This window comes from Antennarius striatus, chromosome 22 (genome assembly GCF_040054535.1).
Source record: "Antennarius striatus isolate MH-2024 chromosome 22, ASM4005453v1, whole genome shotgun sequence".
Lineage (NCBI taxonomy): Eukaryota > Metazoa > Chordata > Actinopteri > Lophiiformes > Antennariidae > Antennarius > Antennarius striatus.
The window spans coordinates 12,806,935-12,834,827 of record NC_090797.1 but is presented as its reverse complement, the minus strand read 5'-3'; the positions used below and the strand labels follow the sequence as shown (position 1 = coordinate 12,834,827).

At 45.4% G+C, this 27,893-nt stretch overlaps 1 protein-coding gene across 1 annotated transcript; it reads left to right on the top strand.

Moving 5' to 3' along the window:
- The first annotated feature begins 9,457 nt into the window (after nt 1-9,457).
- On the top strand, nt 9,458-10,306 carry LOC137589672 (serine/threonine-protein kinase pim-3-like). Its single transcript, XM_068307533.1, has one exon. The coding sequence runs from the start codon at nt 9,458-9,460 to the stop codon at nt 10,304-10,306; it is 849 nt and encodes a 282-aa protein (XP_068163634.1).
- The last annotated feature ends 17,587 nt before the right edge of the window (nt 10,307-27,893 follow it).

The following is a 27,893-nucleotide window of genomic DNA, read 5'->3' as shown; positions in this document are numbered from 1 at the left end:
GCTTGTGTTTCATGACAAGTTCACAACACTGGACCCACTGTGGCACGTCAGACACCTGGGTGAGGTCATCACTGTTAATATGTAGAATCAGTTCAAGCTCTCCAAAGTGGAATGGTTACCACTGATACTTACACAGGTAAAGTCAGATTCTGCAGCACTGACCTCAGCTGAGTTCCTGTTTGTCCAGGATGGGGTCCAGATGCTCGCTATCCAGAGAACTTCATACAGGATGCACAGCTTCTGCACTGGAATGGTCCGTTCAAACCGTGGAATTACCCGGCTGTTCACCTGGATCTGTGGGAGAAGTGGTTCATCCCAGACCCCTCCAAAAAGTTTTCATTGGTACGACCTTAGATCGACCACTGACAACTTTGGAACCTACCATGTTAGACCCACTGGGGATATGAAGCGTGTGAGGGGCAAGACTTTCTTAAACAATAATAAATTATGTAACAAAATATTAATTTTTCATTCACTACAGGAGAATGTTCTTGAGAAGTTGTCGGACAAACTGCTTGAGAAACCATTTGTGCTGTTTGTCAGGTCAATTCAGGAACTGCGACCCTTTCTGTTGTAGCAGATAAAGCCACCACATTTGTACTTGTATGAATGTGCTCCAAGTGAAAAAAACTCCCATCTAGACACATAGACACAAAACTCAAAAGTATTCTGACATGCAAGATTAAACGTGTTTGCACACTGATGTATTTAGTCTGGTTTATTGAGTTGATCAACTGTCTTATTCTTTAGATATAAGTCAAACTTGTCAATTAAACTGTGAATAAACATTTCCACTTACATTCTGTTGCCTACACACCAGATTACCACAGCAAGGTAATGTCTCTACTCAGCGACAGCAGCACTGATGAGACCCTGAAGCACGACCCAACCAGCAGCTACAAAAACAACGTTGTGGAATGCCTACAAATGGAGGAAACTATAAACCACCTGCTATACCATTGCCTGTACCCTGGGGAAGCCATTCCATGCATATATGGGCTCCACAAAATCATAAAGAAGGAGACCCTTCTGCATCACATACGACATCGCCAAGCATGTTGCCACCATCTTGGCCCCATTCGTAAGGAAGAACCACTACCAAATACAGAACTCCATGGACATTGTGGAAAAGGTGAGAGGACTGAGATTGGATACAGATGAGACCATGGTATCCTATGACGTCACCTCCCTGTTCACATGTGTTCATGCAATGGAGGCAGTGGAAGGAGTAAGGCAACGGCTTTCACAGGACAACACCCTCAGCGACAGGACAAACTTCAACCCTGACCAGATCTGCCAACTTCTGGACCTCTGCCTAAACAGCAACTTTTTCCAGTACAGAGGGAGCTTCTATAGGCAGAAACACGGATGTGCCATGGGCTCTCAGGTGTCTCCTGTTGTGTCCAATCTGTACATGGAAGAAGTGGAACACATGGCCCTGACCTCGTTCAAAGGAGCAACACCAAGCCACTGGTTCCGGTACATGGACGACACAAGAGCAAAATCCACGAGGTGCAACCTTTCACATCAACTCGGTGGACAGCAACATCAAAGATGACGGAAGTGTGAGTGTTGGGGTATACAGGACTCCAACACAAACAGACCAACACCTGTTTTTTGACTCTCACCATCCATTGGGGCACCAGCTTGGCGCCATCAGGACACTGACAAACAGGCCTGAAAAGTCACCAACCAGTACCCAAGACCAGGTGAAAGAACAGGATATCCTGACTGGACCTTTGTGAAGGCTCACAGAAGATCCAGAAGAATAACACAGTGAGGACAGAAGAGAAGGAGAGCAGGCGTAACGGTACAGTGATCCCATGTGTGTCTGGAGTGTCTGAAAAACTGAGGAAGATTTTTGACAAACACCAGATTCTTGTGTATTTTAACCGTTTTTGGAAACGCTGCCCCTTCATCCAGTGCTGTCCACCCTCCTGTGTGGTGTGGTCCAGGAATCTATTTTCTTACAGTTAGAATCAGGAAATCCACTCAATCTCAATGTCTTCTGCGCATGCGCGAGCAGGCTGCAGTTTCCTCTGCTCAGAGCGAGTTTGTTTGCATAATTTTGCGTTTTTTTTCTATGTTTCTGCGTGTATTTTTCTAACGTAAAATTATATAATGTATAGTGATATGCTAGTGTACTCCAGGGAGGAGTTGATGTCTCTGAGGGTCAAAGGAGACCCAGCAACACGCGATCTCATCCCCGCTGAGCTCCGACGGAGATATCGCGGATGCCGAGCGGGTCGAGTTGAAAGGACTAGACTAACAGCTAGAGCCGCTAACCGGAGGAGAGTCAAGCCCTCCGTCCCCTCCGTCATCATGGGGAACGTGAACTCTCTACCCAACAAGTTGGACGAACTGACGGCGCTGTGCAGGACTGATCATCGCTACCGGGAGACCAGCTTGTTGGTGTTCTCTGAGACGTGGCTAACTGGAGACGTGCCGGACGCTAACGTCCGACTAACCGGCTTCTCCTCCGTCCGAGCGGACCGGGACACGAACACCGCCGGTAAGAAGAAAGGAGGTGGATTAATCATTTATACCAACGATAGATGGTGCCATCCGGGACATGTGACGGTGAAATCAACACTGTGTAACCGCGACCTGGAGCTAACAGCTGTTAGCATCAGACCCTACTACCTGGCGCGTGAATTCTCACACGTCATCGTCCTCTCCGTCTACATCCCTCCACGTGCGGACCCTGAGGCGGCACGAGAGACCATCTGTGGGACCACCTCTGCTCTTCGGACCCGGCACCCGGAGGCGCTCGTCATCATCACCGGTGACTTTAACCACGTCACCTTGGACTCATCTCTCCCCACAATGGTCCAGTGTGTAGACTGTCCCACACGGAAGAACAGAACCATCGATCTGTTCTACGCTAATGCTAAGGAGGCATACACCGCCACCCCCCTCCCTCCACTAGGTAAATCAGACCACAACCTAGTGTACCTACAGCCCACCTACATCCCGCTGGTGAAACGGCTGCCAGCAACAACACGACAGGTCAGGAGGTGGTCCCCGGAAACAGAGGAGATGCTGAGGAACTGCTTCCAGATCACCGATTGGGATGTTATTGTGGGCTCACATGGGGAAGACATTGAGGGGGCAGCTCAGTGTTTTACAGACTACATAAACTTCTGTGTGGACACCGTGGCCCCTGTCAGGACAATCAGGTGTTACCCCAACAACAAACCATGGGTAACCAAGGAAGTCAAGGCTGTCCTGAACAGGATGAAGCGGGCGTTCAGGAGCAAGAACGAGGAGGAGATGAGGAAGGCCCAGAAGGAAGTGAGACTCTGCCTGAGGGAGGCCAAGGAGGCGTACAGGAGGAAGCTGGAGAAGCAGCTGGGGCGCAACCAAGTGCGGGAGGTCTGGAATGGGATGAGAACCATCACCGGACACGGGAAAGGGCGCAGCACTGTGGAGGGGAATATTGAACGAGCGAATGAACTTAACAGCTTTTTCAATCGGTTCAGCTCCCCCACCACTCCCGGCTCCTCGTCCCAGGCCTCTCCTGGCCTACAGGCCTCTCCTGGCCCTACAGACCGCTCCACTGATGCTCCCTCCTCCTGTGCTTCCTCTCCTTCCACCCCTGGCACTTCTCCCGAGCCCACTCCAAAAACTGCGGAGCTCAACGGCCCCACCTCAACCACTGGACTTCCAACCTCGCCACAACCTCCTGCTCCCACCACGACCGAGACCATCATCACTGCAGACCTGGTGACGACAACGCTGAGGAGGCTCCGTCCCTACAAGGCGGCTGGACCAGATAAGGTCTCCCCAAGACTCCTCCGAGCCTGTGCTTCGGAACTAGGGGACCCCCTGCAACAATTGTTCAACCTCAGTCTGCGGCTGGGGAGGGTCCCGTCACTGTGGAAGACCTCCTGCATTGTCCCTGTACCCAAGAAAGGACGCCCTACTGAGCTCAACGACCACCGACCGGTCGCTCTTACCTCCCACGTAATGAAGACCCTAGAGCGACTGGTCCTGGAGCTCATGCGTCCACAGGTGCAGGGTGCTATGGACCCTCTCCAGTTTGCCTATCAGGCCAAGGTTGGGGTTGACGATGCTGTCATGTACCTCCTCCATCGCACACTCTCCTACCTGGACGCCGGGGGCTGTGCCGTCAGAGTGCTCTTCTTCGACTTTTCGAGTGCCTTCAACACCATCCAGCCCCAGCTCCTGCAGGATAAACTGACCTCCATGGCTGTGGACCCCTACCTCGTGAGCTGGATTACGGACTACCTAACGGACAGACCCCAGTACGTCCGTATGGGGGACTGCTTGTCTTCTATGGTGACCAGCAGCACGGGGGCGCCACAGGGGACCGTTCTATCCCCCATTCTCTTCACCCTCTACACATCAGACTTCAAGCACAACTCGGATACATGCCACATACAGAAGTACTCCGATGACACCGCGATAGTGGCATGTATCCGGGAGGGTGATGAGGGGGGGTACAGGGCATTGGTGGCTGACTTCGTGGAGTGGTGCCAACAGAACCAGCTCCAGCTCAACGTCTCCAAGACAAAGGAGATGGTTCTGGATTTCCGGCGGGCACCTCCCTCTCCACAGCCGGTGATCATCAATGGCAGTGAGGTGGAGGTGGTAGAAAACTATAAGTACCTGGGACTGCAGCTAGACAGCAGACTGGACTGGTCACTCAACTCCAACTGTGTGCACAAGAAGGGGCAGAGCAGGATGTACTTCCTAAGGAGGCTGGCCTCCTTCAACATCTGTCCTAAGCTCCTTTTCATGTTCTATCAGTCCGTAGTCTCCAGTGTGCTGTCATACGCCATTGTGTGTTGGGGTGGGGGGGCCAGGAAAAGAGATATGGACCGTCTGAACAGACTCATCCGCAGAGCGGGCTCAGTGGTCGGGCTGAGCCTGGACTCTGTGGATATGCTTCTGGAGAGCAGGACCATGTCTAAAATTAAGGCCATCATGAACAACACCAGGCACCCCCTACACACCACCTTCTCCCAGCAGAGAAGCACCTTCAGCGGCAGACTGCTGTCACACAGCGCCTCCACAGAGAGGCTGAGGTCCTCCTTCGTGCCCCGTGCCATCAGGGGGTACAATGACTCTCTCAGGAGGAGCGGGGGGGAGGTGGCGAGGTCAGCACGGGGTTGAAAATGGATTTAATTTAATTTAAATTTAATTTTATACTGTTGTATATATATATATATATATATAAAATTTATTTATTTTTTATACTGTTTTTATATTTTAATTCAATTTTATACTGTTTAGATTTTATTTTATACTGTTTATATTTTAATACTGTAATATTTTTAAATTTTATACCGTTTATATTTTTAGCTATAGTTTAGTATATAAGTCCTGTTAGTGCTGCATGTGCCTGTCTGTTAGTGTAATGTATGTCTTGTGGTATGTCCTGTGATGTCAGTGTTTCCTTTTCTCCTGGTGTTTATCCAGTATTATTTGTTAAGTAATGCCTGAGCAGTGGATATATGCAATTTCCTCCGGGATTAATAAAGTATCTATCTATCTATCTATCTATCTATCTATCTATCTATCTATCTATCTATCTATCTATCTATCTATCTATCTATCTATCTATCTATCTATCAATTTATGCCATTCAGGAGACTTTGACAATATTGACAGGCATTTTTCATCATTTTTGTCAGTATCTTGATTCATCCATCAACTTTATGTTCCGCTGATCATGTTAAAAGGAGGCTGGAGAGTTTGGAGCAGGCTGGGCAGGAGGAGTATGGCCTGGACAAGTTGGCAGTTTGTCGTACATGAAGAACAACCAGTCACACTTACATTTATGCCTCTGGGCAAATAAAAGACACCAGTTCATCTTTACACGTGTTTTTGTGGTGACAGGAAGCTGGAGAGATCCGACACCAAACTCTACCTGGAGAAGATTTTTATAGAGACAGAATTATGTTTTAACACTGTTTTATTTTAATTAGTTAACAGGAGAACCAGTGTGTCTTAATGGAGGCGTGAGTTCTACAGTGTTATTTAGTTTACAGTGAATTAGTAAGAGTTTCTGCCCCCTCCACAGGCAGTAAAGACTGCAGTGAAATGTCCTGTTTGGAGATGAAGTGATGTTTGTGTTGTGGTTCAGTGACTTCACAGCTGGATGTTCACTGACGCGGAGCTGGACAGAACCTGGACAGACAGACAGATGAAGCTGCTGCTCAGTTCTGTCAGACCTTCACCTTCATATGATTGTCTGACTCATATGACCGGAAAGAACACAGTCCGCTCTGTTTCCTCTGAGTTCATATGAACAGGTCTGAATGGACGGGGCGCCACCTGCAGGCAGGAGGCTGGAAAAACAGTTCAAAACGTAAAGGAATCAAAAACTGCTCAATTCTGTTGCCTGTGGCAACGCTCAAAGACTGCACAAGTCCAGACCACATGTTCCAATACATTTATAGGAATAAAACCTGTAATCCTTATAAACTCTGCCTAAGCCTGTTCTAATTTTTGGAATGTGGGTTATTCAGTCGGTTTAACAAATTTATTCCCAGGTTGCAGACTGTAATTTCATCTGTGCTGTATGTCGTGCATACGTGGTACAATTGAAAATAAAGTTGACTATGTTTTTTCAAATATAAATGGGTCTTCTCTGCTGTCCAGGCACCCATTGTTTTTCATCATACACAATATTCGGAAATTTCCATATTAATTTAAGAAATATTGTACATTATTTCATATCATAGCATTAAATATTAATCAATAATGTAGAAAAACAAATCTGCTTTTGTTAAATTGTTATTAATAATTTTTTGTTTGTGCTTTAACGCAAATAATAAACGAGATGAAGCTGCTTGATTTCTGCTCAGGATCTGGTGTTTAATTCTTATTAAAATGAGAGTCGGAGGCTTTTAAAGTCATATTTGTCGGCTTTTTAATATTTATTTCAGATGCGAAAAACAATGAGCCAAAGTTGCACATGAAGCTGTCAGATAGCGTCACAATGTTAAAGTGTTTCCACAATTTTTATTTTTATCATAAAAATTTTTTTTAAAACATAATTGCCTGACGTAGTATTAAATATTTCCTCATAGTCCTTCGTTTCTGGTCTGAATTATGAGATAATTTTTTTAATTCGGACCCAGCGGGTCCCAAACCGGTTCGTTTTCCAGACAACGGCTGAGTCCATAACGCTGCTGCAGCCGGTGACGTCACAAAGACCCTAACTTCAAAGCCAAACCGCCTCAGGTATCAACACCTGTGTAACGTTACTGAGACAGACCCTCACAGTTACACTACAGTCAGCACCGAGATCCGAGCAGCACTCAACTTGTTTCTGTCATCGATCTGCAGCCATGAAAGGTAAATCCACCAACATTTAATTCCACCCGTGGAAAACTGTTATTCAGTGTTTAATCAAGAAAAAATAGAAACACACGGAGAAAATTCACGTTTGTGGTTCATCATATCAGAGGTGACTTCAGGGATTCGAATCATTATCAAAAAATTATATTTTTATATTAGACAATATTAGAGATCTAATAACCTGCTGTAATCACAGGAACTGTCTTCATTTCATTTTCTGTACCAAAGGAAAAAGGGTTATATTGGGGGTTTTTTTTTAACTGTTTTGTATTTTATTTTATTTTATTTTTTTTTAAAAAATAAATAAGATAAAGCTGATGAGCCATATATTGAGCAGCAGTATATTTCATGTCAAAAGGAGTACTACAAATGCAGTATTTGCTCTGAGGATGTTGATAGAGAAGTACAGAGAAGTCCACAATGACTACAATGTTTGCAGATGACATTGTGATCTGCAGTGAGAGCAGGGAACAGGTGGAGGAGAAATAAATAATAATATTATTAATATAATACGATGTTTATGTTAAATAATATTTCAAAACTTAGTTAATAAACAGGTGATTTAGTTCATAACATAGTACAAAAACTAGGTAGTTTAGAACCTTATTTGTTCAAAACCTAATGGGTTAGTTAGTAAGTTAGTTATTTAGTTAGTTAGTCAGTTAATTGAGAAACTGGTTAGTTAAAATCCTAGTTAGTTGTTTAGTTTGACACCTTAGTTATTTTGTTCAAAAACTAGTTTAAACCTAGCTTGTCAGTTTAAAACCTAGTTAATAATTATAATAATTTAACAGTGTGAACATAAACAATTGAATAAACTTAAATAATAATTAAATAATAACATCATTAACATAAATAACATAAATAACATGAATGCACTGTTTATTTTAAATGATAATTCATAACTTAGTGAGTTAGTTCAAAATCTAGTTTCAGGACACCAATGTTCAGATCTTGGACTGAGAAGATAAATGGTTTGAGAGAGGAGTGAAAGAGGCCATCTCTGAGCGGGGGGGGGGTCTGCGACATCACCTTTCTCCCATTTATAATCATGTCCTTTCAAAACTCCCAAAAAGATTGTCTCAACAGATTGACCCAGGTGATGGGTCTCATGCTCATGACCCTCATTAGCATACAAAGGTGTAAGTCACATCTCAGTGACCCCCTCTGACACCCCCACCAACAATCGTTGAGGAACCAGACGGGTTTCAATGACGGTCGTTGGAATGTGAATATCACTGACCACACCCCCCAGGGTTAATAATGTGGGACATGATCAGCCACCCTCTGAACTGAAGAAGTCTCTTGGATGAGAGACGAAACGTCTTCAAGAACTTTCTTAACGTCCAGTGGATCGACTCATGACCTGGATGACTGAGAACCTACACAGACCGTTTAAAACCTAGTTAGTTAGTTAGTTAGTTAGTTAGTTAGTTAGTTAGTTCAAAAACTAATTCATTTAAAGCCTATTAGTTAGTTTCTAGTTAGTTGTCTTTGTAGTCTGTGCCTTTATATTAATAATATATATATATGATATAATAGTAATGACATTTCTACGATGTCTCTGACAGTTTTTAAGCGTTTTTGGAGATTCACAGCTGACTACAGACTTCAGCCTCAGCCTCTTCATCAGTGGAAGACCTCTGATGACCTCAGAGACCCCACAAAGATTCAGGGGGCTGAACAACAGACGGGTTTATTTTCAAGTAAGTCTCTGGAAATTTAATCCACTACTGTCTATAACAGGAGCATCACAGCTTATGTGAAGTTTTGCAAACAAGACAATGAAAAGTTTGTCTTCCTTTCTAACATGAAGTAGAAGTAGCTCAGAATTCCACTTCAGTACAATACATAAGACAAACCTGCTGTCAGCTTCAACCAGTAGTTGTAAAATTAAATTTCTAATAGTATACTTATAATATATTTAATTTCTATTTAAATATTTAGTTGCTGCTTTCCTGTGGTTTAACGTAATTTAAAAGCTTTAAATTACATAGTAGAATAGTAACATTGTAATCAGGGAGTGAAGGTACTAACTCAGTGTTTTCTGATGCCAATGACAGGACTAAGAACGTTCCTGAGGAAGAAAATCCATACCAGGAGACGTGGGTCTCAATCTCAGTCCATGGAGACACAGGAGCCGGACAAGAAAATCAGTCCAGTGAAGAAGAAGAAGAAGAATCAGTTTGAGGATAAATATTGCCAACTGTACCGACTCGGTGATGGAGGCCATGGATCTGTGTACGTCGGTTACAGGAAAAAAGATTTTCTCCGCGTAGCGATCAAGCACATTCCCCAGACCCTTGTTTTCCGTGAAGACGACGACAGGAGCAAGATGCCTCTTGAAGTGCTTGTCATGATGAAGATGAGTCAACAAGCAGGAGTTGGCCAGTCAGCATCCATTTCCCTCCTGGACCACTACGACCTGGAGAAGGAGCTCATCATCGTCATGGAATGTCCATTTCCAGCGGTTGACCTCTTGAATTACAGCAAGTCCAGAGGAGGTACTTTGGAGGAAGAGGAGGCCAGACTCTTCTTCAAGCAGCTGGTGGAAGCTGTCAGAGAACTTGATGCCAACAAGATTTTCCATGCAGACATCAAAATGGAAAATATCTTGGTTGACATCAGCAGCGGTGTTCCACGTTTGAGGATAATTGACTTTGGTCTAAGCATGTTTATCAACGATGGGGACACAATTGAAGATATATTTCCTGGAGCTCCGTGCTATGACCCACCAGAGTGGTACTGGAGTTCAGTGTACAGCAGTAGGCCTGTTACTGTGTGGCAGATGGGAGTGGTTCTCCATGACATGCTGCACAGACACTTTAATACAACGTTTTTCTTGGAGAATGGCCTCCGTATCAGTCAGGAGTTGTCTCCAAACTGCCAAAACGTGTTGCGTCTGTGTCTGGCTGAGGACCCTCAGCAGCGTCCCACTCTGGAGCAGCTCCTGAGTCATTCCTGGCTGGAATGAACCATAAGTCAACCCCCTGCTGGCCCATCGTCCCTGAGGGAAACTGAATCAGTGCCTGTATAATATTTTTTCTTGTATATAACATGTATTGTGAATGCATTTGTTTCGTAAACCATTGTCAATAAACTTGTGTGATTACTTTTAAGTCATTTCATATCAGAGTTCATGTTTTACATCAGCACAAATCCGACATGAGAGATATTAAAGGCTGATTCAGTAATTAACAAAATAACAAAGCAGGTTATTATTTGTCAATGTTAAATAATGCCAGTCAGAAGGTCGGACAGCTGAGCACTTTTGGAGTCCCGAATTTCTTTTTACTCGTAAAACACACAATGGGTGTACAAATTCAGGCACAACACAAAGAGGTTGTACTCAGTCACTTGATTTTAATGTGTTTCATGTGGTTCGGGCATAATATGAAGTACATGTTGTTTTGCCACTGTGTTCATTATGGAGCAAATAGCTACTGTTTGTAAAATTATAATGAGCAAAAATGTAAAATAATTGATTGCGTACACGTGACTGTTACTTTTGAAAAAGTTCTAACTTGAGGTTTAATGTCTCCCTACTGTGACCTGTAGAGGGAAGTAACGTCATGAAATTCCACACAATGAATGGCAAAACTCAGGTTTTCAACCATTGAGATAGATCTGAGAAGATTGGCGTCTTTCTTAACACTGGAAAAATACTACTACTACTACTACTACTACTACTAATAATAATAATAAAAACAGAAACAACAACAACAATAATAATAATGATAATAATAATAATATTAATAATAATAATAATAATAAGGAGTAATACAATAATAATAATATAATAATACAGTAGCAGGCCTGTTACTGTGTGGCAGATGGGAGTGGTTCTCTATAACATGCTGCACCAACACTTTTTGAAGAGCCTCTGCATCAGTCAGAAGTTGTCTCCAAACTGCCAAAACGTGTTGCGTCTGTGTCTGGCTGAGGACCCTCAGCAGCGTCCCACTCTGGAGCAGCTCCTGAGTCATTCCTGGCTGGAATGAACCACAAGTCAACCCCCTGCTGGCCCATCGTCCCTGAGCGAAACTGAATCACTGCCTGTATCTTTTCTTGTATATAACATGTGTATTTGTTTAGTAAATCTTTTGTCAATAAATTTGTGTGATCATTTTGTGTCCGAGTTCATGTTTTATATCAGCAATATTACTACATGAGGGATGTTAAAAGCTGATTCAGTAATTTTGGTTTGCTTGTCATAAAATGATTCGAACAAAGTAGGTTATCATTTGTCACTCATGAATAATGGGAGAATGAAATCAGGAAGCACACGAACACAAGTACAGCCCACCGTAATGATGGAACTGAAGTGGCTTTTCACTCTGATATAAACCACAAAGGAAAACCACCATGGACCCTGACAGTAAAGGGATAACGTTCCCAGGTGTTGAAAAGTGAAAATGTGTAACTAGCATCACTGCCCGCTAGATGGCGCTTCAAGCTAAATCTGAATCAGAATCAGAATCAGCTTTATTGGCCATCGTTTGTAAAAAGCAGACGAGGAATTTGTTTCCGGCAGTTGGTGTCTCAAACTGTTCATTCATAAGTTAACTATTCTAAATACTTAAATATTATAAATAACTATACTAAATACAAAATGTAGGAAGCAAAAAGCAGTAGGTGGGGGGGGGGGGGGGACACGATGTACAGGTGCTGAGTGCATGTTGCAGGGGTTTGGAGACAAATAGTTAAAATTTATTGTTCAAGTGTCTTATGGCTTCGGGGAAGAAACTGTTTTTGAGTCTGGTTGTTTTTGAGAGGAGGGCTCTGTAGCGCCTCCCAGAGGGTAGCCTTTTGAATAGACGGTGTCCAGGGTGTGTTGGGTCTGAGATGATCTTCCCTGCCCGACTCCTAATTCTTGAGGAGTACAGCTTTTGGAGGGAGGGCAGGGAGGTCCCAGTGATCTTCTCAGCAGACCTGATTGTCCTTTGTAGTCGTGTCCTGTCCCTTTGGGTGGCAGCACCGAACCAGACTGTGATGGAGGAACACAGAACCGATTCAATGACTGCCGTGTAGAACAGGACCAACAGCTCCTGTGGCAGACCGTGCTTCCTTAGCTGCCTGAGAAAGTACATCCTCTGCTGGGCCTTCTTGAGGATGCAGCTGATGTGGAGAGACCACTTCAGGTCCCTGGAAACAGTAGTCCCCAGGAACTTGAAGCTCTCCACAGAGTCCACAGGGCTGTTTGCAATGGTGAGGGGGAGCAGAGGGGAGGGTGACTTCCTAAAGTCCACTGTCATCTCCACAGTCTTGAGCGTGTTCAGCTCCAGGCTGTTGCGACTACACCAGTCCACCAGCTGTCTCACCTCCTGTCGGTATGCGGACTCATCCCCGTCCTGGATGAGTCCAATGACAGTTGTGTCATCTGCAAACTTCAGGAGTTTGACGGCTGGGTGCGTGGATGTGCAGTCGTTGGTGTAGATGGAGAAGAGCAGCGGAGAGAGGACGCAACCCTGGGGGGCACCGGTGCTGACTGTCTGAGTGTCTGAGGTGATCGCCCCCAGCCTCACCTGCTGTGTCCTGTCTGTCAGGAAGCTGGTGATCCACTGACACATGACAGAGAGGACTGTGAGCTGGTGAAGTTTGGAGGATAGCAGCTCAGGGATGATGGTGTTCCTCTTAGCTACTCTGATCTCCTTAGTCAGTGTGTTCCTGGTCTGCCGGTACAGAGCCCTATCCCCAGATCTGTAAGCCTCCTCCTTAGCCAAGCGCAGTTGTCTCAGCTTGGCTGTGAACCATGGCTTGTTGTTGCTGTATGTGCGGAAGGTCTTGGTTGGCACACACAGGTCCTCACAGAAGCTAATGTAGGCTGTCACAGTGTCCGTGTAATCATCCAGGTTGTCCGTAGCAGCTTCAAAAACACTCCAGTCGGTGCAGTCAAAGCATTCCTGCAGTTCCTGCTTTGCCTCGTTGGTCCATTTCTTCACCGTTTTCACCACAGGCCGAGATGTTCTCAGTCTCTGCCTGTAGGCTGGGATGAGGTGGACGAGGCAGTGATCGGAGTTTCCCAGAGCTGCGCGGGGGACCGAGCGATAAGCGTCCCTAGTTACCGTGTAGCAGTGATCCAGCGTGTTGTTGTCCCTCGTCGGACAGGTCACATGCTGCCTGTATTTAGGGAGCTCGTTGTTTAGTTCCGCTCTGTTGAAGTCCCCCAGGATGATTAAAAATGAGTCTGGGTGTTTCCTTTCAATGTCCGTGATTTTTTCCGCTAATGTATGGAGTGCAGCATCCACATTAGCTTGCGGTGGAATGTAAACACCGACGAACACGAAAGAGGAGAACTCCCGCGGGGAATAAAAGGGCTTGCAGTTGATGCAGAATGTCTCAATGTTCGGTCCACAGAACCTGCTGAGCACTGTGACATCCTTACACCAACCTTCGTTGATGTAGAAACATATTCCACCACCCTTGGTTTTCCCCGACCGCTCCTTGACGCGGTCTGCTCTGTGAAGTTGGAAGTCCGGCAGATGCAGAGCGCCGTCGGGGATCGATTCACTGAGCCAAGTTTCAGTGAAACACAGGGCAGCGGAACGTGCAAAGTCCATATTTTTCCCGCAGAGGAGGTGCAGCTCGTCCAGTTTATTGGGTAGTGAGCGGAGGTTAGCCAGATGTATTGATGGCAGCGGGGTCCTGAATCCCTGCTGGCGGAGTCTCACCAGCGCGCCAGCTCTCTTACCCCGACGTCTGCGTGGCCGCAGCCCATAAAGGGCCGCAGCTCCGCCGATCAAGATCTCCGCAAAACTGCTCGGATCTGACGCAAACTGCGGAATAAAATTACCGGGTAAGAACTGTCTGATGGCCAGCAGTTCCTCAGAGGAGTAGGTGATGGGATAGCACTCAGAAAAAGACGCGAAGGTCGACAAAAAACACAAAATAAAGTAGAACAAGAGAGAGCTCCGTGCCGAGGCGTCCATCCGCGGCGCCATCGTAAATCTGAACAGAAAGGTTTAAACTGGTGAAGTATCTGCGCCCTAGATGAGGGAGTTTATTACTTGAAGTAAAAAAATATTTCCAATCCTTTCTAACTTTCTAACAGGGACAAAGCAAAAGGGGTTTTTTTGTGTTGGCTATGTCAGTCAGAGAAGGTACTCTGATCAGATCTCACCTGTAGATGGAGGCCCCGCCTCCGCGATTCATGTCAAATTAAGTTGAATAAAAACAAACCTTTTGGAGGCCACGCCCAGCAGCAAACTGTCGCCATGGAGATGCACAAAAACAATTGCGTGTAAAATGACATAAATTCTCGAGTGGTGAGACTGACTCGTATTTCAAGCTCGAGTCATTTTTTCTGGTCTCCGTCTCCAGTCACTGAGGACAGAAGTTCTGTTCGCTGTGAAGATCCAGAAAGTTCTGCAGACGGTGAGTTTAAAACGACTGTGGTCCGGACACAGGTTCCACCTGAGAACAGGGTCCATGAAGGTTCCACGGTTTCTGGATTCAGACTGAAAAGGAAACAGATCGGAACCTTTGACCCAGAACCAGCTGATCCGGGTCATAACCTCTTCCCCAGTAGTGACCAGTGATAAAGAAAGCTACCTCAGCCCCGCCCCTCCACCCACCTGACATTTAGCCCGGCCAATCAGTCATCCCTGTCTCAGCAAACATGTCCACCTTCATGCTGGTCTGTGAATGTACCGCCCACTGAACACCAGTGTGTGTGTGTGTGTGTGTGTGTGAACCAACCTTCGTCACACCCTGAGGGGTTGTGTGAGTTCTCAGCCTGTTGACTGTTCTTTGTGTGTGCAATATTTTCTAAAATATCTAAATAAATTTGATATCTATCAGTTGCGTGACTTTTTTTTAGTCCCGTTCAGGAATCACAAACATTTAAGGGACTTAAAACCTTTTGAATCCGGTGACCAATCAGAACCAGGCATCAACATCTGGACGCAGCGCTGAAGCTAACTAAACGTTAGCAGGACAGCTGTCAGAAACAACTTCTTCACACAGATCTTTATGCTGCTGGAACTCTATTTGTCTTTTTAAAGAAGGAAAACAGGGCTGAACAAAACCCTGAACAAAAATACTTGAGCGCCCCTAACCCTAAATTGCCAGCGAGAACAGCCGGCAGCAGGAACGTGGGTATTGGGTTTGCGCCGGTCCTCACAGATAGAAGAGGAGGTCATCCAGCTTCATGTTGGGCTCCCTGTGGAGGCTCTGGCCCACCAGGAAGGCCAGCTTGTGGGCGTACTGGCAGGGAGCCGGCACCCGGATCACCCCCTAAAGCACCAGAGGGAACAGGTCAGAACCCCAGACCTCAGTGACCTCTGCTAAGGGGTCAGGTCAGGACCAGGGTTTGTTCTGGTCATGTGATCAAAATCAGTTTACAACAAATGCCACTTCCGACTGATAGAGACTGGTTAGCTTGTGTTTCATGACAAGTTCACAACACTGGACCCACTGTGGCACGTCAGACACCTGGGTGAGGTCATCACTGTTAATATGTAGAATCAGTTCAAGCTCTCCAAAGTGGAATGGTTACCACTGATACTTACACAGGTAAAGTCAGATTCTGCAGCACTGACCTCAGCTGAGTTCCTGTTTGTCCAGGATGGGGTCCAGATGCTCGCTATCCAGAGAACTTCATACAGGATGCACAGCTTCTGCACTGGAATGGTCCGTTCAAACCGTGGAATTACCCGGCTGTTCACCTGGATCTGTGGGAGAAGTGGTTCATCCCAGACCCCTCCAAAAAGTTTTCATTGGTACGACCTTAGATCGACCACTGACAACTTTGGAACCTACCATGTTAGACCCACTGGGGATATGAAGCGTGTGAGGGGCAAGACTTTCTTAAACAATAATAAATTATGTAACAAAATATTAATTTTTCATTCACTACAGGAGAATGTTCTTGAGAAGTTGTCGGACAAACTGCTTGAGAAACCATTTGTGCTGTTTGTCAGGTCAATTCAGGAACTGCGACCCTTTCTGTTGTAGCAGATAAAGCCACCACATTTGTACTTGTATGAATGTGCTCCAAGTGAAAAAAACTCCCATCTAGACACATAGACACAAAACTCAAAAGTATTCTGACATGCAAGATTAAACGTGTTTGCACACTGATGTATTTAGTCTGGTTTATTGAGTTGATCAACTGTCTTATTCTTTAGATATAAGTCAAACTTGTCAATTAAACTGTGAATAAACATTTCCACTTACATTCTGTTGCCTACACACCAGATTACCACAGCAAGGTAATGTCTCTACTCAGCGACAGCAGCACTGATGAGACCCTGAAGCACGACCCAACCAGCAGCTACAAAAACAACGTTGTGGAATGCCTACAAATGGAGGAAACTATAAACCACCTGCTATACCATTGCCTGTACCCTGGGGAAGCCATTCCATGCATATATGGGCTGCACAAAATCATAAAGAAGGAGACCCTTCTGCATCACATACGACATCGCCAAGCATGTTGCCACCATCTTGGCCCCATTCGTAAGGAAGAACCACTACCAAATACAGAACTCCATGGACATTGTGGAAAAGGTGAGAGGACTGAGATTGGATACAGATGAGACCATGGTATCCTATGACGTCACCTCCCTGTTCACATGTGTTCATGCAATGGAGGCAGTGGAAGGAGTAAGGCAACGGCTTTCACAGGACAACACCCTCAGCGACAGGACAAACTTCAACCCTGACCAGATCTGCCAACTTCTGGACCTCTGCCTAAACAGCAACTTTTTCCAGTACAGAGGGAGCTTCTATAGGCAGAAACACGGATGTGCCATGGGCTCTCAGGTGTCTCCTGTTGTGTCCAATCTGTACATGGAAGAAGTGGAACACATGGCCCTGACCTCGTTCAAAGGAGCAACACCAAGCCACTGGTTCCGGTACATGGACGACACAAGAGCAAAATCCACGAGGTGCAACCTTTCACATCAACTCGGTGGACAGCAACATCAAAGATGACGGAAGTGTGAGTGTTGGGGTATACAGGACTCCAACACAAACAGACCAACACCTGTTTTTTGACTCTCACCATCCATTGGGGCACCAGCTTGGCGCCATCAGGACACTGACAAACAGGCCTGAAAAGTCACCAACCAGTACCCAAGGCCAGGTGAAAGAACAGGATATCCTGACTGGACCTTTGTGAAGGCTCACAGAAGATCCAGAAGAATAACACAGTGAGGACAGAAGAGAAGGAGAGCAGGCGTAACGGTACAGTGATCCCATGTGTGTCTGGAGTGTCTGAAAAACTGAGGAAGATTTTTGACAAACACCAGATTCTTGTGTATTTTAAGTGTTTTTGGAAACGCTGCCCCTTCATCCAGTGCTGTCCACCCTCCTGTGTGGTGTGGTCCAGGAATCTATTTTCTTACAGTTAGAATCAGGAAATCCACTCAATCTCAATGTCTTCTGCGCATGCGCGAGCAGGCTGCAGTTTCCTCTGCTCAGAGCGAGTTTGTTTGCATAATTTTGCGTTTTTTTTCTATGTTTCTGCGTGTATTTTTCTAACGTAAAATTATATAATGTATAGTGATATGCTAGTGTACTCCAGGGAGGAGTTGATGTCTCTGAGGGTCAAAGGAGACCCAGCAACACGCGATCTCATCCCCGCTGAGCTCCGACGGAGATATCGCGGATGCCGAGCGGGTCGAGTTGAAAGGACTAGACTAACAGCTAGAGCCGCTAACCGGAGGAGAGTCAAGCCCTCCGTCCCCTCCGTCATCATGGGGAACGTGAACTCTCTACCCAACAAGTTGGACGAACTGACGGCGCTGTGCAGGACTGATCATCGCTACCGGGAGACCAGCTTGTTGGTGTTCTCTGAGACGTGGCTAACTGGAGACGTGCCGGACGCTAACGTCCGACTAACCGGCTTCTCCTCCGTCCGAGCGGACCGGGACACGAACACCGCCGGTAAGAAGAAAGGAGGTGGATTAATCATTTATACCAACGATAGATGGTGCCATCCGGGACATGTGACAATGAAATCAACACTGTGTAACCGCGACCTGGAGCTAACAGCTGTTAGCATCAGACCCTACTACCTGGCGCGTGAATTCTCACACGTCATCGTCCTCTCCGTCTACATCCCTCCACGTGCGGACCCTGAGGCGGCACGAGAGACCATCTGTGGGACCACCTCTGCTCTTCGGACCCGGCACCCGGAGGCGCTCGTCATCATCACCGGTGACTTTAACCACGTCACCTTGGACTCATCTCTCCCCACAATGGTCCAGTGTGTAGACTGTCCCACACGGAAGAACAGAACCATCGATCTGTTCTACGCTAATGCTAAGGAGGCATACACCGCCACCCCCCTCCCTCCACTAGGTAAATCAGACCACAACCTAGTGTACCTACAGCCCACCTACATCCCGCTGGTGAAACGGCTGCCAGCAACAACACGACAGGTCAGGAGGTGGTCCCCGGAAACAGAGGAGATGCTGAGGAACTGCTTCCAGATCACCGATTGGGATGTTATTGTGGGCTCACATGGGGAAGACATTGAGGGGGCAGCTCAGTGTTTTACAGACTACATAAACTTCTGTGTCGACACCGTGGCCCCTGTCAGGACAATCAGGTGTTACCCCAACAACAAACCATGGGTAACCAAGGAAGTCAAGGCTGTCCTGAACAGGATGAAGCGGGCGTTCAGGAGCAAGAACGAGGAGGAGATGAGGAAGGCCCAGAAGGAAGTGAGACTCTGCCTGAGGGAGGCCAAGGAGGCGTACAGGAGGAAGCTGGAGAAGCAGCTGGGGCGCAACCAAGTGCGGGAGGTCTGGAATGGGATGAGAACCATCACCGGACACGGGAAAGGGCGCAGCACTGTGGAGGGGAATATTGAACGAGCGAATGAACTTAACAGCTTTTTCAATCGGTTCAGCTCCCCCACCACTCCCGGCTCCTCGTCCCAGGCCTCTCCTGGCCTACAGGCCTCTCCTGGCCCTACAGACCGCTCCACTGATGCTCCCTCCTCCTGTGCTTCCTCTCCTTCCACCCCTGGCACTTCTCCCGAGCCCACTCCAAGAACTGCGAAGCTCAACGGCCCCACCTCAACCACTGGACTTCCAACCTCGCCACAACCTCCTGCTCCCACCACGACCGAGACCATCATCACTGCAGACCTGGTGACGACAACGCTGAGGAGGCTCCGTCCCTACAAGGCGGCTGGACCAGATAAGGTCTCCCCAAGACTCCACCGAGCCTGTGCTTCGGAACTAGGGGACCCCCTGCAACAATTGTTCAACCTCAGTCTGCGGCTGGGGAGGGTCCCGTCACTGTGGAAGACCTCCTGCATTGTCCCTGTACCCAAGAAAGGACGCCCTACTGAGCTCAACGACCACCGACCGGTCGCTCTTACCTCCCACGTAATGAAGACCCTAGAGCGACTGGTCCTGGAGCTCATGCGTCCACAGGTGCAGGGTGCTATGGACCCTCTCCAGTTTGCCTATCAGGCCAAGGTTGGGGTTGACGATGCTGTCATGTACCTCCTCCATCGCACACTCTCCTACCTGGACGCCGGGGGCTGTGCCGTCAGAGTGCTCTTCTTCGACTTTTCGAGTGCCTTCAACACCATCCAGCCCCAGCTCCTGCAGGATAAACTGACCTCCATGGCTGTGGACCCCTACCTCGTGAGCTGGATTACGGACTACCTAACGGACAGACCCCAGTACGTCCGTATGGGGGACTGCTTGTCTTCTATGGTGACCAGCAGCACGGGGGCGCCACAGGGGACCGTTCTATCCCCCATTCTCTTCACCCTCTACACATCACACTTCAAGCACAACTCGGATACATGCCACATACAGAAGTACTCCGATGACACCGCGATAGTGGCATGTATCCGGGAGGGTGATGAGGGGGGGTACAGGGCATTGGTGGCTGACTTCGTGGAGTGGTGCCAACAGAACCAGCTCCAGCTCAACGTCTCCAAGACAAAGGAGATGGTTCTGGATTTCCGGCGGGCACCTCCCTCTCCACAGCCGGTGATCATCAATGGCAGTGAGGTGGAGGTGGTAGAAAACTATAAGTACCTGGGACTGCAGCTAGACAGCAGACTGGACTGGTCACTCAACTCCAACTGTGTGTACAAGAAGGGGCAGAGCAGGATGTACTTCCTAAGGAGGCTGGCCTCCTTCAACATCTGTCCTAAGCTCCTTTTCATGTTCTATCAGTCCGTAGTCTCCAGTGTGCTGTCATACGCCATTGTGTGTTGGGGTGGGGGGGCCAGGAAAAGAGATATGGACCGTCTGAACAGACTCATCCGCAGAGCGGGCTCAGTGGTCGGGCTGAGCCTGGACTCTGTGGATATGCTTCTGGAGAGCAGGACCATGTCTAAAATTAAGGCCATCATGAACAACACCAGGCACCCCCTACACACCACCTTCTCCCAGCAGAGAAGCACCTTCAGCGGCAGACTGCTGTCACACAGCGCCTCCACAGAGAGGCTGAGGTCCTCCTTCGTGCCCCGTGCCATCAGGGGGTACAATGACTCTCTCAGGAGGAGCGGGGGGGAGGTGGCGAGGTCAGCACGGGGTTGAAAATGGATTTAATTTAATTTAAATTTAATTTTATACTGTTGTATATATATATATATAAAATTTATTTATTTTTTATACTGTTTTTATATTTTAATTCAATTTTATACTGTTTAGATTTTATTTTATACTGTTTATATTTTAATACTGTAATATTTTTAAATTTTATACCGTTTATATTTTTAGCTATAGTTTAGTATATAAGTCCTGTTAGTGCTGCATGTGTCTGTCTGTTAGTGTAATGTATGTCTTGTGGTATGTCCTGTGATGTCAGTGTTTCCTTTTCTCCTGGTGTTTATCCAGTATTATTTGTTAAGTAATGCCTGAGCAGTGGATATATGCAATTTCCTCCGGGATTAATAAAGTATCTATCTATCTATCTATCTATCTATCTATCTATCTATCTATCTATCTATCTATCTATCTATCTATCTATCTATCTATCTATCTATCTATCTATCTATCTATCTATCTATCTATCTATCTATCTATCTATCTATCTATCTATCTATCTATCTATCTATCTATCTATCTATCTATCAATTTATGCCATTCAGGAGACTTTGACAATATTGACAGGCATTTTTCATCATTTTTGTCAGTATCTTGATTCATCCGTCAACTTTATGTTCCGCTGATCATGTTAAAAGGAGGCTGGAGAGTTTGGAGCAGGCTGGGCAGGAGGAGTATGGCCTGGACAAGTTGGCAGTTTGTCGTACATGAAGAACAACCAGTCACACTTACATTTATGCCTCTGGGCAAATAAAAGACACCAGTTCATCTTTACACGTGTTTTTGTGGTGACAGGAAGCTGGAGAGATCCGACACCAAACTCTACCTGGAGAAGGTTTTTATAGAGACAGAATTATGTTTTAACACTGTTTTATTTTAATTAGTTAACAGGAGAACCAGTGTGTCTTAATGGAGGCGTGAGTTCTACAGTGTTATTTAGTTTACAGTGAATTAGTAAGAGTTTCTGCCCCCTCCACAGGCAGTAAAGACTGCAGTGAAATGTCCTGTTTGGAGATGAAGTGATGTTTGTGTTGTGGTTCAGTGACTTCACAGCTGGATGTTCACTGAAGCGGAGCTGGACAGACAGAACCTGGACAGACAGACAGATGAAGCTGCTGCTCAGTTCTGTCAGACCTTCACCTTCATAAGATTGTCTGACTCATATGACCGGAAAGAACACAGTCCGCTCTGTTTCCTCTGAGTTCATATGAACGGGTCTGAATGGACGGGGCGCCACCTGCAGGCAGGAGGCTGGAAAAACAGTTCAAAACGTAAAGGAATCAAAAACTGCTCAATTCTGTTGCCTGTGGCAACGCTCAAAGACTGCACAAGTCCAGACCACATGTTCCAATACATTTATAGGAATAAAACCTGTAATCCTTATAAACTCTGCCTAAGCCTGTTCTAATTTTTGGAATGTGGGTTATTCAGTCGGTTTAACAAATTTATTCCCAGGTTGCAGACTGTAATTTCATCTGTGCTGTATGTCGTGCATACGTGGTACAATTGAAAATAAAGTTGACTATGTTTTTTCAAATATAAATTGGTCTTCTCTGCTGTCCAGGCACCCATTGTTTTTCATCATACACAATATTCGGAAATTTCCATATTAATTTAAGAAATATTGTACATTATTTCATATCATAGCATTAAATATTAATCAATAATGTAGAAAAACAAATCTGCTTTTGTTAAATTGTTATTAATAATTTTTTGTTTGTGCTTTAACGCAAATAATAAACGAGACGAAGCTGCTTGATTTCTACTCAGAATTTGAAGGATCTGGTGTTTAATTCTTATTAAAATGAGAGTCAGAGGCTTTTAAAGTCATATTTGTCGGCTTTTTAATATTTATTTCAGATGCGAAAAACAATGAGCCAAAGTTGCACATGAAGCTGTCAGATAGCGTCACAATGTTAAAGTGTTTCCACAATTTTTATTTTTATTATAATTATTTTTTTTAATCATAATTGCCTGATGTAGTATTAAATATTTCCTCATAGTCCTTCGTTTCTGGTCTGAATTATGAGATTATTTTTTTAATTCGGACCCAGCGGGTCCCAAACCGGTTCGTTTTCCGGACAACGGCTGAGTCCATGAAGCTGCTGCAGCCGGTGACGTCACAAAGACCCTAACTTCAAAGCCAAACCGCCTCAGGTATCAACACCTGTGTAACGTTACTGAGACAGACCCTCACAGTTACACTACAGTCAGCACCGAGATCCGAGCAGCACTCAACTTGTTTCTGTCATCGATCTGCAGCCATGAAAGGTAAATCCACCAACATTTAATTCCACCCGTGGAAAACTGTTATTCAGTGTTTAATCAAGAAAAAATAGAAACACACGGAGCAAATTCACGTTTGTGGTTCATCATATCAGAGGTGACTTCAGGGATTCGAATCATTATCAAAAAATTTGGATTACAAGTATTGCAAAATGAAATTTGAAAATTGATGATCTCTAATTACATCCCATGAAGCGATGATGTCAGTGTTCGTGTGTCCGTCCTTCCATCCACTAAATATCTTTTATCTTTCTATCTGTTGCAGATAGAAAGATAAAACAAAAAGCACAATCCTCGGGCAACAAAGGGGATGAAAATGAGATGATGACCTTGACCTTGAGAAAACTAGGTCAAGGTCAAATTTCAACTTTTGTTCATTTTTTGCACATATCTTAGGAACCGGATGAGATAGAAAAACGAACCAAAAGGCGTTACATTCAGGGAGGGAAAGGATAAAAATGAGATCAGAACATTGACCTTGAAAAACTAGGTCAAGGTCAAATTTTTACTTTTATACCATTTTCGGAACACCTCTCTGATACCTGATGAGATTTAATCACAAAACGAAAAGCAACATATTCAGGAAGCCAGAGGCACAAAAATGTGATGATGACCTTCACCTTTGGAAAATTAGGTCAATGTCATACTCGATAGAACATTATAGAAATCATTGCTGAAAGTAAGGAACATTATGAAAGTCAGGGTAAAATTTTGAATTCAGGGATGTCGCAGTCTTTGACTGCCTTGTTTAATTTATCTTTGTCAGCAGTGTCTGTATATTAATAATATACATATAATATAATTGTAATGAGATTTCTACAATGTCTCTGACAGTTTTTAAGCGTTTTTGGAGATTCACAGCTGACTACAGACTTCAGCCTCAGCCTCTTCATCAGTGGAAGACCTCTGATGACCTCAGAGACCCCACAAAGATTCAGGGGGCTGAACAACAGACGGGTTTATTTTCAAGTAAGTCTCTGGAAATTTAATCCACTACTGTCTATAACAGGAGCATCACAGTTTGCGAACTTTTGCAAACAAGACAACAAAAAGTTAGTCTTCCTTTCTAACATGAAGTAGAAGTAGCTCAGAATTCCACTTCAGTACAATACATAAGACAAACCTGCTGTCAGCTTAAACCAGTAGTTATAAAATTACATTTATAATAGTATACTTATAATATATTTAATTCTTATTTAAATATTTAGTTGCTCGTAGTGGTCCCTCCTGGACCACTACGACCTGGAGGAGGAGCTCATCATCGTCATGGAATGTCCATTTCCAGCGGTTGACCTCTTGAATTACAGCAAGTCCAGAGGAGGTACTTTGGAGGAAGAGGAGGCCAGACTCTTCTTCAAGCAGCTGGTGGAAGCTGTCAGAGAACTTGATGCCAACAAGATTTTCCATGCAGACATCAAAATGGAAAATATCTTGGTTGACATCAGCAGCGGTGTTCCACGTTTGAGGATAATTGACTTTGGTCTAAGCATGTTTATCAATGACGGGGACACAATCGAAGGTATATATCGTGGAACCCCTTCCTATTACCCACCAGAGTGGTCCTGGAGTTCAGTGTACAGTAGCAGGCCTGTTACTGTGTGGCAGATGGGAGTGGTTCTCTATAACATGCTGCACCAACACTTTTTGAAGAGCCTCTGCATCAGTCAGAAGTTGTCTCCAAACTGCCAAAACGTGTTGCGTCTGTGTCTGGCTGAGGACCCTCAGCAGCGTCCCACTCTGGAGCAGCTCCTGAGTCATTCCTGGCTGGAATGAACCATAAGTCAACCCCCTGCTGGCCCATCGTCCCTGAGCGAAACTGAATCACTGCCTGTATCTTTTCTTGTATATAACATGTGTATTTGTTTAGTAAATCTTTTGTCAATAAATTTGTGTGATAATTTTGTGTCCGAGTTCATGTTTTATATCAGCACAAATACTACATGAGGGATGTTAAAAGCTGATTCAGTAATTTTGGTTGCATGTCATAAAATGATTCAAAGTAGGTTATCATGTCACTCATGAATAATGGGAGAATGAAATCAGGAAGCACACGAACACAAGTACAGCCCACCGTAATGATGGAAGTGAAGTGGCTTTTCACTCTGATATAAACCACAAAGGAAAACCACCATGGACCCTGACAGTAAAGGAAAACGTTCCCAGGTGTTGAAAAGTGAAAATGTGTAACTAGCATCACTGCCCACTAGATGGCGCTTCAAGCTAAATCTGAAAAGAAAGGTTTAAACTGGTGAAGTATCTGCGCCCTAGATGAGGGAGTTTATTACTTTAAGTAAAAAAATATTTCCAATCCTTTCTAACTTTCTAACAGGGACAAAGCGAAAGGTTTTTTTTTGTGTTGGCTATGCCAGTCAGAGAAGGTACTCTGATCAGATCTCACCTGTAGATGGAGGCCCCGCCTCCGCGATTCATGTCAAATTAAGTTGAATAAAAACAAACCTTTTGGAGGCCACGCCCAGCAGCAAACTGTCGCCATGGAGATGCACAAAAACAATTGCGTGTAAAATGACATAAATTCTCGAGTGGTGAGACTGACTCGTATTTCAAGCTCGAGTCATTTTTTCTGGTCTCCGTCTCCAGTCACTGAGGACAGAAGTTCTGCTCGATGTGAAGATCCAGAAAGTTCTGCAGATGGTGAGTTTAAAACGACTGTGGTCCGGACACAGGTTCCACCTGAGAACAGGGTCCATGAAGGTTCCACGGTTTCTGGATTCAGACTGAAAAGTAAACAGATCGGAACCTTTGACCCAGAACCAGCTGATCCGGGTCATAACCTCTTCCCCAGTAGTGACCAGTGATAAAGAAAGCTACCTCAGCCCCGCCCCTCCACCCACCTGACATTTAGCCCGGCCAATCAGTCATCCCTGTCTCAGCAAACATGTCCACCTTCATGCTGGTCTGTGAATGTACCGCCCACTGAACACCAGCGTGTGTGTGTGTGTGTGTGTGTGTGTGTGTGTGTGTGTGTGTGTGTGTGTGTGTGTGTGAACCAACCTTCGTCACACCCTGATGAGGGGTTGTGTGAGTTCTCAGCCTGTTGACTGTTCGTGTGTGTGTGCAATATTTTCTAAAATATCTAAATAAATTTGATATCTATCAGTTGCGTGACTTTTTTTTAGTCCCGTTCAGGAATCACAAACATTTAAGGGACTTAAAACCTTTTGAATCCGGTGACCAATCAGAACCAGGCATCAACATCTGGACGCAACGCTGAAGCTAACTAAACGTTAGCAGGACAGCTGTCAGAAACAACTTCTTCACACAGATCTTTATGCTGCTGGAACTCTATTTGTCTTTTTAAAGAAGGAAAACAGGACTGAACAAAACCCTGAACAAAAATACTTGAGCGCCCCTAACCCTAAATTGCCAGCGAGAACAGCCGGCAGCAGGAACGTGGGTATTGGGTTTGTGCCGGTCCTCACAGATAGAAGAGGAGGTCATCCAGCTTCATGTTGGGCTCCCTGTGGAGGCTCTGGCCCACCAGGAAGGCCAGCTTGTGGGCGTACTGGCAGGGAGCCGGCACCCGGATCACCCCCTAAAGCACCAGAGGGAACAGGTCAGAACCCCAGACCTCAGTGACCTCTGCTAAGGGGTCAGGTCAGGACCAGGGTTTGTTCTGGTCATGTGATCAAAATCAGTTTACAACAAATGCCACTTCCGACTGATAGAGACTGGTTAGCTTGTGTTTCATGACAAGTTCACAACACTGGACCCACTGTGGCACGTCAGACACCTGGGTGAGGTCATCACTGTTAATATGTAGAATCAGTTCAAGCTCTCCAAAGTGGAATGGTTACCACTGATACTTACACAGGTAAAGTCAGATTCTGCAGCACTGACCTCAGCTGAGTTCCTGTTTGTCCAGGATGGGGTCCAGATGCTCGCTATCCAGAGAACTTCATACAGGATGCACAGCTTCTGCACTGGAATGGTCCGTTCAAACCGTGGAATTACCCGGCTGTTCACCTGGATCTGTGGGAGAAGTGGTTCATCCCAGACCCCTCCAAAAAGTTTTCATTGGTACGACCTTAGATCGACCACTGACAACTTTGGAACCTACCATGTTAGACCCACTGGGGATATGAAGCGTGTGAGGGGCAAGACTTTCTTAAACAATAATAAATTATGTAACAAAATATTAATTTTTCATTCACTACAGGAGAATGTTCTTGAGAAGTTGTCGGACAAACTGCTTGAGAAACCATTTGTGCTGTTTGTCAGGTCAATTCAGGAACTGCGACCCTTTCTGTTGTAGCAGATAAAGCCACCACATTTGTACTTGTATGAATGTGCTCCAAGTGAAAAAAACTCCCATCTAGACACATAGACACAAAACTCAAAAGTATTCTGACATGCAAGATTAAACGTGTTTGCACACTGATGTATTTAGTCTGGTTTATTGAGTTGATCAACTGTCTTATTCTTTAGATATAAGTCAAACTTGTCAATTAAACTGTGAATAAACATTTCCACTTACATTCTGTTGCCTACACACCAGATTACCACAGCAAGGTAATGTCTCTACTCAGCAACAGCAGCACTGATGAGACCCTGAAGCACGACCCAACCAGCAGCTACAAAAACAACGTGGTGGAATGCCTACAAATGGAGGAAACTATAAACCACCTGCTATACCATTGCCTGTACCCTGGGGAAGCCATTCCATGCATATATGGGCTCCACAAAATCATAAAGAAGGAGACCCTTCTGCATCACATACGACATCGCCAA